Source organism: Syngnathoides biaculeatus, chromosome 14, assembly GCF_019802595.1.
Source record: "Syngnathoides biaculeatus isolate LvHL_M chromosome 14, ASM1980259v1, whole genome shotgun sequence".
NCBI lineage: Eukaryota > Metazoa > Chordata > Actinopteri > Syngnathiformes > Syngnathidae > Syngnathoides > Syngnathoides biaculeatus.
In genome coordinates this window covers 25,466,653-25,479,745 of record NC_084653.1, presented here as the reverse complement: position 1 = coordinate 25,479,745, position 13,093 = coordinate 25,466,653, and the positions used below count along the sequence as shown (strand labels likewise).

The 13,093-nt window shown below is 48.8% G+C and overlaps 1 protein-coding gene across 2 annotated transcripts; it reads left to right on the top strand.

Annotated features, from left to right (window-relative positions):
- Nucleotides 1-476: 476 nt before the first annotated feature.
- Nucleotides 477-11,965, top strand: slc9a2 (solute carrier family 9 member 2). Of its 2 annotated transcripts, XM_061842480.1 has the most exons (14): nt 477-615; nt 762-1,070; nt 2,568-2,782; nt 3,244-3,492; nt 5,898-6,148; nt 6,230-6,447; nt 6,556-6,755; nt 7,814-7,903; nt 7,980-8,050; nt 9,097-9,264; nt 9,331-9,436; nt 9,645-9,761; nt 9,852-9,927; nt 11,440-11,965. In XM_061842480.1, exons 2-14 carry the CDS (start codon nt 803-805, stop codon nt 11,775-11,777), a joined length of 2,367 nt encoding a protein of 788 aa, XP_061698464.1. In that variant the 5' UTR covers nt 477-615; nt 762-802; the 3' UTR covers nt 11,778-11,965. The 2 variants fall into 2 exon arrangements, with proteins under 2 accessions (XP_061698464.1, XP_061698465.1); XM_061842481.1 differs by lacking the exon at nt 2,568-2,782.
- Nucleotides 11,966-13,093: the final 1,128 nt, after the last annotated feature.

Here is a 13,093-nt window from a genome sequence, read left to right as displayed (position 1 = left end):
TGTAGAGTTTTTATGTTTACTGTATTTTCATATTATGTATAACTTAGTTGAATATTTTAAAAATTTGTTACAAATATGTTAAAATTTATACTAATACTTCAAGATCTTTTGAAAATGTTTGAAGTCCCTCATCTTAAAAATGAACTCTTCATAAAAAATACATACATTCATTATTATTTTAAAGTGAGTTAGCAAAATAGATGTTTTTTTAAAGTACGACTAAAGTTTGTCAAGAATTTTCAACAAGAGAAACATTTTAAATTTGAATTTATTTCATACACTTCTTAATATGATTGAGTTAAATGTCACTAATTTGTATGATGATGAATGTTTTTTTAATTCATTCTGACCGTTATTATTTTACAAATAATTTAATAAGAATAATTAATAGAAGTTATAACGGAAAGAAACGTTTATTTAATCTTCTGCTAGACTGTAAATAATGAAAGAGAAACGGGGGAAGGTGTTTTTGTTTTTTTTGCTTTTGCCCCCCCCGAAACTCGCCCACTGAGAGCCCGCCAGGTCACGTGACAGCCAATCAGTCCCGACCGCGCCCAGAATGGAGACAAACTCGTGCACGCGCCTCAGGTAGGCTGCTCCCGGTCCAGTTCACAGGTGAGCCCGTCGTCGACTTTGCGCAAAAGCCCTTCGGACAACCCGGAAAACAAAATGTTGCCGCAATTTTTGCACCTTTCGGCGAGCAACCTGAAATGACGCAGGCCGCATCACGTGTGTTGAAAGTACTTTTCGCCCCAATTTAGTTTCCTGCCGGATGGCGTGACGTGGGCCCCGAAACCTGCAAATGGATCCGAACCTCAGGAAGCCCTTGCGCGTCTTGTTTCTCGTTTGCGCCGCTTTAAGCGTCCTGCATGGCTACGCGGGGGAGATCCCACCTGGACCCCCGGTGGCGGGTGCGGTCACGGTGGTGCCCCCGGTCCAACCGGACGGGCCCCAGGCCTACCCGGAGCTCGAAAAGGACAACTTGCCGGTTTTCACCATGGACTACCCGAGGATCCAAATCCCCTTTGAAATCACTCTGTGGGTGCTGCTCGCCTCTTTCGCAAAGATCGGTAAGTGACAATTTTGTTGTCTGAAAGATGAAAAATGCAATTTTACAGTCAACTGAAAAACACAACGACTATATATGATGATTAATAAAGTACAGACTAAAATGGGCTAAAGCAAATATTTTTTATTTCCACTGTCGGTTCTACAAACATTTTTTTTGAAAACTTGCAACAGCAAAAAAGTTCTTCCAAAAACAAATGCATGTGACAAGTAAAAAAAAAAAAAAAAGATTTTAATGCAAGTTTGTTGTAAACTTCATTATGAAGACGGCGTGGGTCCAAATCCCAAATGGAGCTTTTAGCCACATCGGTGCCTTCAAGGGCGGCACGGTGGCCTCACACTTCAGAGGACCCGGGTCCGATCCCGGCCCTCCCCGTGTGGAGTTTGCATGTTGTCCCCGTGCCTGCGTGGGTTTTCTCCGGGTGGGCACTCTGGTTTCCTCCCGCATCCCAAAAAACATTCAACATCAATTGGACACTCCAAATTGCCCATAGGTGTGATGATGGGCGGGGCTGTTTGTCTCTATGTGCCCTGTGATTGGCTGGTAACCAGTACAGGGTGTACCCCGTTGACAGCTGGGATCTTGTGAGGATAAGCGGCAAAGAAAATGGATGGGTGGGTAAAACTGTTTTGATTCATTCAATGTGACTGGAATGCATGACTTGTCCATCGGGGGGCAGTATAACGGAGTCATGCAAACACAAATGAAGAAGATTCAATTGGACACTCTAAATTGCCCATAGGTGTGATTGTGAGTGCGACTGTTTGTCTGGGAACCAGTTCAGGGTGTACCCCGCCTACTGCTTGTTGACAGCTGGGATAGGCTCCAGCACTCCCGTGACCCTTGTGAGGATAGGCGGCAAAGAAAATGAATGGATGGATGGATGGATGGTGGCAGGTTGATGACATTTGATAAATCCTTACTGAAGACCCAGCGACCAGGTGCAAGGACTGCCTCAGTCACGAGACCAAAAAACAAACGAACCGAAAGAACGGTGGATGTCCGTTTAGGACCTCGGGGTTCAGGGTTCAGATTCGGGCTCCGCGCTACCTCTGCGGAGTTTTTGTGCGTCCCCTGAGCTGCGATTGTGAGTGCGACTGTTGGCTGTCTCCATGTGCCCTTTGATTGGCTGGCGACCAGTTCAGGGTGTACCCTGCCTACTGCCCGTTGGCAGCTGGGATGGGCTGCAGCACTCCCACCACCCTTGTGAGGATAAGCGGCAAAAGAGAATGGATGGGTGCCTTCAAGAAATTGCGAATTTCCAGCGTTGTTGGCACCAACGCCCACTCACAGACGCTGACTTTAGAACTTTGTACTGGCAACAATCGGTCGTAGGACAACCGTCGTCGTGTGCGTTGTTGGCCTTCTCGAGTGCAGCGCCAGTCAGCGCACGAGCGTGAAATCCGTCACTTCGGCGACGGCGGCAACACGTTGCGCTCGACTTGATTTGGTGAACACGACGTTTGCTCGAACCCAGAACCTTTCTGCCCTCCCTCAGGCTTCCACGTGTACAACAAGATCACCGTGTGGGTGCCCGAGTCGTGCCTGCTGATCAGCATCGGCCTCGTGGTGGGCGCCATCATGCACTCGGTCAACGAGGAGCCCCCCGCCGTGCTCACGGGCAACGTCTTCTTCCTCTACATGCTGCCCCCCATCGTCCTCGACTCGGGCTACTTCATGCCCACCAGGCCTTTCTTCGAGAACATCGGCACGGTGGGCATCTGACCTCCGGGATCCGAGGGTCTTACGGTGACGGAAAAGAAAAACCCCTTGCTTTTTTTTTCTTCTCTTTCTTTTCCAATTCCGTCATTCTTTTTATCCTTCTCATCTTCACTCTCACGACAACGCCTCGAAATGATCCCCGATTAATTTAAGACGCTCAAAACGTATCTGGAAGCGGAAATGTCCCCACCGTTCTTCCGCGGTGAAGCATGAAAGCGATTCGATGAAACAAGCCTACTCAAATGTTCACTTGTTATGATCCAGATTTTCAATTTATAGGCGAGAATTACATCACAGAACATACTTGAAATGAGACCCCCCCCCCCCCCCCCCCGTTCCCTCAGGTCCTTCTGTCAACAGGCTCACAACAGGTTTTTGACCGAAATGTGAATCAAAATGGCGTCGTCATAGAGCAGTCAGAAATTGACTGCGGAGTCGATGTTTGCGCGTAGGTGCTGTGGTTTGCCGTGGTGGGCACCCTGTGGAACAGCGTCGGCATCGGCATGTCGCTGTTCGCCATCTGCCAGGTCCCCGCCTTCGGCGTGCAGGACATCAACCTGCAGGAGAACCTGCTGTTCGCCGCCATCATCTCGGCCGTGGACCCGGTGGCGGTGCTGAGCGTCTTCGAGGACGTGTCGGTCAACGAGCAGCTCTACATCGTGGTGTTCGGGGAGTGCCTCTTCAACGACGCCGTCACCGTGGTGAGCGCAGCCGCCTCTTGTTCCGGTGACACGGGGGCGATGTGGGCGGCGGGCGGAAATCCGCCACAATGTGAACACCGGACGGGAATCGGTAAATTCAGCTTTGCATCAAATCATGACAGCTGCAAGAAATGGATAAACGCTAATTTGGCCCACCGTGAGTTTCTTTTTCCATTTTTGCAACAGTTCTCGAACATTCTACAATTTCCATACTTAAATATTAGATATGCAGCCACTGTGATTTTGACGCGCCCATGGTGCCTTCGCACTCGCAAAACCTGCCGTCCAGCACGAAAACTCACTCGTGTAAAATTTGTTCCCAGTAAAAATTGAAAGATATTGAAAGAGGTTGCTTATTTTGTGTAGTCTTGACCAATGTTCCCTCTGAGCTGCGCAAATGCGCACCTGAAAACCGATCCAGCGCAGTGAACCGCAGCCTGGCGTCTTTTTTTATTTTTTAATACAGGAGCACGTGGATTTGCTGCTCGGCCTACTTCTACTTCCTAGTTTACCTGACACCCCCCCCCCCCCCCCCGTCAGCTCTTAAAGGGGTACACTCGTAATTACAAACAGAACACACACTTGCAACTTTATATCTGCGGGCATGACTGACCACACCCGTACATTTTTCAAATGTGAGTGACTGGATATAGACATGATATTGCACCGAAATAAAGTTTAAAAGCTTTGAAGATTTAGGGCAAAAGTAAAAAAAAAAAACTGAACTGAACTGAACTGGACAGTAATTGTTTTCTTCACGTAGCACACGTTGAGATTTACTGGTAAAATTAATGCGATACTTGGTTATGTAGCCCCTCCGGTACCCTTAGAATAGTGACATCACATAAACAGGAAGTAGCCTGCTAACTAGAAAAAGGGACAAATGTCACCCCACATTTTCCCAGCGCCAACTAGTGGCCCGGCGTGCGTGTCGATCGCAACTTTAGTTGCCATTTTTGTGGGTCCAAAGACGACCCGGCGCCCCCTTTTTACTGTCAATTTAGCCTTTACGTGAAAATGGATTTTCCCAGTGGCACGACCGTCCCCGGGGGCCCCCGGCCTCGGCCCCGCCCTCCATTTAAGCTCCGGTTTGTCCCCTTTCTATTCTTGTCAAAAGTGCGATTACACGAAAGAAAGCTCGATGTTCTTTTGTGTCTATTTCCCCCCCCCCCCCCGCTCGGCTCCAGTTTCTTCCCCGCGGTTCTGCTTTCCAGTCCGTAAGTAACGTCATGTTTGACTAAGGGAAGTCACGCGCCTGGGAACATCCTTTCGTCGCAAACCGTCTCCCGTGCTGCAGTTGGGAATTTATTTGCTCAGACGTCGCCAAACCAGTTTTTGAGGTCGTTCTTGCAAACGTTATGGGGAGGTGTTAGCGTGCAGATCTTCCCGAAACTGGACTGCTGGCACTTGAAAGACCCCACCCCCCGCCCCTCCCCCCCTTTGTTTTTGTCAAACACTCCCGCCTGCATTTTGGTTTTGGCCGCACTCCTCTTTGAGTTGTTGAAATGAAAAACAAAAATTTCAACGGCGGTGAAAGTCGCGTAGAACCACTTTATTAGGTACCCCATGCAGACTGTCGAATGAGGCCCAGGATAAGACCCATCCATTTTCTCAGCTGCTTATCCTCACAAGGGTGCTGGAGCCTATCCCAGCTGTCAACGGGCAGGTGGCGGGGTACACCCTGAACTGGTTGCCAGCCAATCGCAGGGCACATCCACACATGTGGGAGGGAACCGGAGTGCCCGGAGAAAACCCACGCAGACACGGGGAGGACATGCAAACTCCACACAGGCGGGTCCGGGATTGAACCCGGGACCTCAGAATGCGAGGCCAACGCTGTCCAGCTGATCCAACGGATAAGACCTAAAAAAAAAAAAAAGTTGTTAGAGAGGTATTGATTTCACGCTTCATGTAGTTTTGAGTTTTTTGGTTTCTGGAGCGCAAATCGGTTTTCCAGAATTTTGGAGATGTGTTCGCATCCCAGCTGCTTCACGCCCGGTCGCAAATCGCTCCAGTGACAGTTGGAGATCAGGACTTGTTGAAGCCGACAGAACTACCTCATCTGCAAAAAAGTAGAGACGCAAAACTGAGGCCACCAAACCGGACCCCCTGTGCCGAAAAATTCGGTCCATTAAAAGTTCTGAACGGAATCATTGACAAAAGGCAGCCTCGGCCCAAATGCCGACACCGGTAGCGCAGGGACTGAACAGCCCGTTATCGGGGTGCCAAAGAACTCCTCGCTCGCAGGAAACCCCGAGGGAAAAACGGTCGAATGCCTTCTCCAAGTCCACAAAACGCGTGTCGGGCGAACTCCCACGCACCCTCCGAGGGTCTGGCGGCGGTCAACGGTTCCACGGCCGCGCCGGTCCTCCTGATTCTGAGCGTTTGTCCAAAATACCTCGCAGGTTCTGTACAACATGTTCACCTTCGTGGCGGAAATGCCGGTGGTGGAGCCGGTGGACGTTTTCCTGGGCGTGGCCCGCTTCCTGGTGGTGGGCTCGGGCGGCATGGCCTTCGGGGCGCTCTTCGGCTTCGTGGCGGCCTTCACCACCAGGTTCACCTCCGAGGTCCGGGAGATCGAGCCGCTCTTCATCTTCATGTACAGCTACCTGGCCTACCTGGTGGCCGAGCTCTTCGCCATCTCGTCCATCATGGCGTGAGTACGCGACGGCGGCGCCGCCGCCGACGTTCCCCCGCGGACCGGACTGGAAACCTGCTTTGTACTCGTCCCGGTTAGCATCGTGACGTGCGCCCTCACCATGAAGTACTACGTGGAGGAAAACGTCTCGCAGCGCTCGTGCGCCACCATCCGCCACGTGGTCAAGATGCTGGGCTCCATCTCGGAAACGCTCATCTTCTTCTTCCTGGGCGTGGTTACCGTGACGACGGAGCACGAGTGGAACTGGGGCTACATCCTCTTCACGCTGCTCTTCGCTTTCGTCTGGCGGGGTCTCGGTAGGGGGCGCCGTACTTGCGAACGCAGTATTTTGACCGCTATCGCTTGCCCTTTTGTGTCATCGGATGTCGATATTCGATACAATCGCGCATGTTTCTTGATTGCAGGTGTCTTGGTGCTGACCCAAATCATCAACCCCTTCCGCACGATCCCCTTCAACCTCAAGGATCAGTTCGGCCTGGCCTACGGCGGCCTGCGGGGGGCGATCTCCTTCGCCTTGGCCTTCACGCTGCCCGACAACGTCGGCCGCAAGCAGCTCTTCGTCACCGCCACCATCGCCATCATCATCTTCACCGTCTTCGTGCAGGTAGCGAGCGACCCGCGGACGTCTGTGTTGAGTTTGAGAATTTCTCCTGTCGTCATCGCACCTGCACACACATTAGCCGCATTCTTATTTGAACCTTTTATGTGCCAGCCATCAGTTCTTTTTTTTCATTTTTACTGTCTAAGTAGAGTTATTGTTTTCATACTGCATAATGTTACAGTGCCTTACGTGAATATAACATTAGGAACATCCATCCCTCCACTTTTTGTGCCGCTTATCCTCACGAGGGTCACGGGGAGTGCTGGAGCCCATCCCAGCTGTCAACGGGCAGGAGGCGGGGTACACCCTGGACTGGTCGCCAGCCAATCGCAGGGCACGTAGAGACAAACAGCGGCACTAACAATCACACCTAGGGGCAATTAAGAGTGCCCAATTAATCCATCCATCCATTTTCTTCGCCACTTATCCACACGAGGGTCGCGGGGAGTGCCGGAGTCTATCCCAGCTGTCTATGGGCAGGAGGCGGGGTACACCCTGGACTGGTCGCCAGCCAATCGCAGGGCACGTAGAGCCAAACAACTAATCGCAGTCACAAACACACCTTGGGGCAATTTAGTGTGTCCAATGGATGTTGCATGTTTTTGGGATGCGGGAGGAAAACGGAGTGCCTGGAGAAAACCCGCGCAGGCACGGGGAGAACATGCAAACTCCACGCAGGCGGGGACGGGATTTGAACCCGGGCCCCCAGAGCAGTGAGGGTAACGGTTTACTAGCTGATCCACCGTGCCGCCAAATTAGGAAAATTTTGAAAATGGTGTCAACTGCTTTGTGAACGCTTAGGCCTGCTATGCTCCTGTATTTGGTACTTGCAGAGCAAACAATTTTATTTGGTGAATTGTTCTTTTTCATGTGACATGAAAACATGACAACAAATATTTTCTGTCAATCAAATCTTGTCTGATGCAGCTCTTGCATCGGATCGCAGGTGTGCATAAAGTTGTGGCATTTTCGGGGTCCAGGTGTGATGATGACATTGTTATACACTTTTAGCAGCTTTTTAAATAGTTTTTGTATTTCAATTTTTTTCCTCGGCGTCGCAGGGCATCAGCATCCGGCCTCTGATCGAGTTCATCAACGTGCGCCGAACCAACCGCAACCTGGACACCATCAACGCTGAAATCCACTGCAGGGTCCGACACGCGCCGCCGTTACGTTTTGGCGCGCGTCCTTCCGTACTAACGAATCTTCCGCCGTTTGCGCTCTCAGCTGATGGAGCACACCGTCGCGGGCATCGAGGACCTTTGCGGCCAGTGGAGTCACTTCTACTGGAAGGACAAGTGAGACGCGTTGCTAAGCGACAGTGAAACTTCTGCTTTTCTTTTCGCCGATGGCCGCCATTGTCCGCCGCCGCAGTTTGGACGCGGTGTCGTGTTCGGCTTTCCGCAGGCCAAACTGGTTTTTATCGCATCAAAGTTCCTCATCGGCTGTTGACTCGTTGACACAAAACTGTTTGACACGTGCATTCGTTTTGCTACTTTGGTGAAATCAAGTTCTTATGCGTATTATTATTATTTTTTTTGGAAATCACAGTCTCAGTTATTCTATTTTATTTGCATATACAACATAACAGTTCTGAGGTCCCGGGTTCGATCCCAGACCCGCCTGTGTGGAGTTTTCATGTTCTCCCAGTGCCCGCGTGGGTTTTCTCCGGGCACTCCGGTTTCCTCCCACATCCCCAAAACATGCAACATTAATTGGACACTCTAAATTGCCCCAAGGTGTGTTTGTGACTGCGATTGGTTGTTTGGATCTACGTGCCCTGCGATTGGCTGGGAACCAGTTCTGGGTTTACCCCGTCTCCTGCCCGTTGACATAGGCTCCGGCACTTGCCGCGACCTTCGTGAGGATAAGCGGCGAAGAAAATGGATGGATGTATCACATAACGTAAAAAAAAAAAAAAAAAACATTTATGTACGACAAATGGGAATGAAAATGACCACTAACATTAGCATTTATGGATTAAATGACCTGAACTGAATTGAGGAGACGATAACAAGTTGAAAAAATTGAGGTATATCTCTAAAATGAAATAAAAATATGAACATGTTTGTATAATTTAGAAGTGGATTGTAGTTGAATTTCCGAGCTAAATTCCTTCACATCCATACAAAGGATGAAAAAGTGTCTCTCGGCCTGGTAGTAACTGCTGCATGCAGTACGCGGGCTCCCTCTAGTGGTGCGTAAAATAATCACCGAAAGAAATGTTGAAACCACGCAGAATGTTACAGTGGGTGACATTTTGGATCTGGGAAGTCCACATAAAAACGAATATCAGCAGGTGCGGCAATATTTCTTTCTTTCTTTCTTTCTTTCCGTCTTCCAGGTTCATGAAGTTCAACACGCGCATCCTTCGTCGCATCCTGATCCGCGACAACCGCTCCGAGTCGAGCATCGTGGCGCTGTACAAGAAGCTGGAGCTGCAGAACGCCATGGAGATCCTGGACACGGTGTCGGGAGAGCTCAGCGCCGCCCCGTCCGTCGTCTCGCTGCGGTACGACGACGACGCCGCCTGCCGCCGTTCCGACCGACTCGTGAGCTTCTTCCCAACGTGTTTCAGTGAAGAGCGGAAAGGTCCCGCTAAGCCCAAGAAGAAGTTCTTGGCCGCCGATCTGAGGAGCATGCACGACATTCTGGCCAAGAACATGTACAAGATTCGACAAAGGGTCAGTCCTTTCGTTTAGTACCGTTATTCAATTTCTAGTCGCAGTCATAGTACTGGGAAAGAAGAGCAGTAGCGCCACCTGGTGTTGTACCGATGTACGACGCGTCCCCATGTCCTATAACTGCTGTAACGCAAATGGTAGCTAGCGTGTTTGTTTTTCGCCGCCGTGCACGCTGAAAGTGTTGCGCCCCGTTTGCGTCTGCCACCAGACGACGTCGTACACCAGCAAGCACGCGTTGCCCAACGACAGCCGCACCCGAGAGATTCTCATCCGGCGCCACTCCAGCATCCGGCGCAGCCTCCGCCCGGGAAGCTTCCAGACGGCCGTAACCTTTGACACGCTCGCCCCGATCTCGCCTTGTCGTCTCTGCAAATAATCATTTGTGTCTTTTGTTGTCTGTTGTTGTCGTTTGAAGGCGGCGCCCAAATCGCACAAGTACTTCTCGCTCCCCGCTGGGAAGAACTTGAAGTCCAACTTCCCACGCGACTCGGGTATGTTGTTGTTGCTCTCCGTCCGCTGGATGCTACCTCGCTTTTCATAATTGCCGTTTGCTTGTGTGCTTTTGCCGTCGCGAATATTTCATGTGCAGCTGACTTTACCATTTTGGTACAGACATAAACCGCACCCGTGTATAAGCCGCAAGTGCCCACATTGAAACACGAGGTATTTACAAAGGAAGACTACACAGAGTTTAGCACGAGCGCTGCCGGGCTAATGCTAGCGCTGTGCTAACAGTGCCGATTTATAAACTAAAAAAAAAAAAAAAAAAACCTACCAGTAAAAATCACTGCAGTAACACACTAGCGCAGCGCTAACAGTGCTGGCCCGGTAAAAGTCACTTCCTCGGCACATATATTCCACCGGTCCCACTCTCACCCTTTTTTGCTCAAGTGCCCCCTTGCGGCCGTTAGAAAGAAATGCACAAATTAGCCGCATCACCGCATAAGCCGCAGGGTTGAAAGCGTGTGGGGGGAAAAAGTCGCGGTTTATAGGCCGGGAATTACGCTAAATATATATAAAAAATTTTATCAGCAAAAGAGAATTTCTACAGGAAAAATCTTAATTTTTTGATCTATTGATTCATCCGTAGAACAGCCATCCAAAACTATTACATTATATAATAATTTTATTTTTTTTTCACTTTATTATATGCCCCAAAAGTTACAATTTTATACTGGATCCATTTTTTTATGGGGGTTACATTAAACTGCTATATCACATTTCAGTTTTTGGGGTCCCAGTCATTTGAATTTATATTAATTTAATTGTTCCTCTATATAGTGTAATTTTATGAAAATAACTGGGGTGTATTTCAACTTTCATATAAATTTTTATTTTGATTTTCATTTTTCTCAGAGGGTCTGGAACGCAACCCCTGTGGATGGGGAGGTACTGTCTTTAATAGAGCAAATTTGTATGACGTTTCAGAATGACATTTTTTTTTTTAATTTAATAAAATGTTATAAGTATTAATTAAAAATAAAACTACCACATTGTATACCGATGGATACAAGCGAGTAAAGAATTATTTTTCTTCTTCACTGTACCCAACGCCTCCTAAACGTGTTCATCTTGTTTCACTTGCAAATATTTTTCAAGAATAAAATATGAATCTGCTGAAGCAGGTTCAACCACTTTGTCAGATGCGCAAGGAAAAGCAAGAATAATATTTTGTACCACCTCAAAAAAAAAAAAAAAAAAAATCTTGTCTCTCCGTGTCGACTTTAGCGCGCAGTAACGTGGAAACAAGTGACAAAATTTGACTCCTTAAAATGTATATTTAATATTCTTGTAAATCATGAAGAGTTTGAGCATCAGCACTGCATTACAACACGGGCAAATATACTTTAACTAAAATAATGACAAATTTAAAATGTAGAGTTTAATCGGCAGCAGTTCTTAAAATGAATAAAATTTAAAAATGCAAATGTCTTCACATAGCTGTTTTTGCACTTTGACAGTCACTATTGATTGATTTTTTTTTTATTTATTTTTGCTTCCAGATGATCAAGAAACCACGTCGGAGATGTCGTTCCCCGCCAGACGCTTTCGTTTGGCCCCGCCCTCGCGCTCCCCGTCCGGGGCGCCGTTGCCACTGCGCCGCCTGCACGCGCTGGAGGAAGTGCCCTCCGTGGACTTCCTGGACGAAAGACGGGCGCGCGCAGGCCGACCCGGACGACGTCCCTCCTCCGGTGAACGTCGGCGGAGTGCGGACGCTTCCGGAAAAGAAAACGCTGACGACGCGGGACCCGCCGTGGCCCCCGCCTGGGCCGCGGAACCTCCAGACGGCGCCACGCGGAACCCTCTGCTCAGGGCGCCTCAATGGAAACCCAAAAAGTGACGACTTTGTGGCTTTGTAAGTACCCCCACTCCCCATCCCCAACAGAAATTGAGTCGACCACGAACAATGACTGATGTGATCAACTTGAAAAGTTAAATTTTTTCCCAGCTTTACGATTTTTGTAATGCACAAATCTTTTAAGCTGATTATCTTTTATATATGTACCAGTAAACATTGTTTTTAATTTATGAATGTGTGTGAATTATTATTATTATTTTTCTAATTTAACACAAGAAGCAGCTGGTGTGTGTCACTTTGGGTTTGAAAACTTGGTGACGCCTTCCAAGTAGGGTTGAAAAACAGGGTTGGATTTTCGCGTTAGTTGTTTGACAAGAGGAGAATGGTTTGAAATGAGAGTTTCAGAACAGGGTTTGGGTTTCAAAACCGACTAAATTCCGACGGTGTCCACTGCTTGGCGGCAGTTGTGAGCCAAACTGGAAAAAGTGCACAAAGTCGCCTCTTCGTCCGGGTTTGTTCTTAATTTCACCTCGCTAAAATCTTCTGGAAAAAATTTGGCGACATATTGCAAAAGAAAGAATCCTAAACAACTCTGTTTGTACTCAAATCTTACACATTATAATCCATCTGTCCATTACCTAAGCCGCTTATCCTTAGAAGGGTCATGAGAAAGCTGTAGCCTCTCCCAGCTAGCTTCGGGCAGACTACACCCTGAACTGGTTCCAAGTCAGTCACAGGGCAGATAGACGCCATCACTGAGCGGGAATCGATCCCACGCTGCCCGCACCAAAGGCAGGCGTGTGTACCACTACACCATCAGTGACTCAAACCTTAGCGGCTCAAATAGAATGTAGAAATCCTTCAAATAGTAGCAACACGCAGAACATATAATATAGGCATGTACTGTTTATCGTCAATGAAAAGATATTTTTGCACCTTTGGAGGTGACTTGTTACTTCTCTGTTTCATCTAATCTGTGTACTAGTATGAATTATACTGCCCCCTTGTGGCGAACGCCGCAAAATAACAAACACAATGCACATTGAATTATCGTGACGCTAGTTTCTTTCGGCTTGTCCCGTTTTACGCCGGATGCCCTTCCTGACGCAAACCCTCTCGGGGAACGCTAAAAACGCTGAAAATCATATATCCATGATGCGAGCCACTTATCCTCACAAGGCCCGCGGGAGCGCCGGAGCCAGAAGCGGGCTACGCCTTGAACTACTTGCCGGCCATCAACTAATCTACCGAACATGTTTTCGGGATGTGGGAGGAAACCGGAGTACCCGGAGAAAAGCCACGCAGGCCCGGGGAGAACATGCAAACTCCACACAGGTGGGGCGAGGCCGGGATTTGAA

Excerpts from the sequence above, each read along its gene's own strand:
- slc9a2 (XM_061842480.1), top strand. The coding sequence starts at position 803 with ATGGATCCGAACCTCAGGAAGCCCTTGCGCGTCTTGTTTCTCGTTTGC. Across the intron at positions 1,071-2,567 it reads CGCCTCTTTCGCAAAGATCG|GCTTCCACGTGTACAACAAG; the intron begins GTAAGTGACAAT and ends GCCCTCCCTCAG. Across the intron at positions 9,762-9,851 it reads CGGGAAGCTTCCAGACGGCC|GCGGCGCCCAAATCGCACAA; the intron begins GTAACCTTTGAC and ends TGTCGTTTGAAG.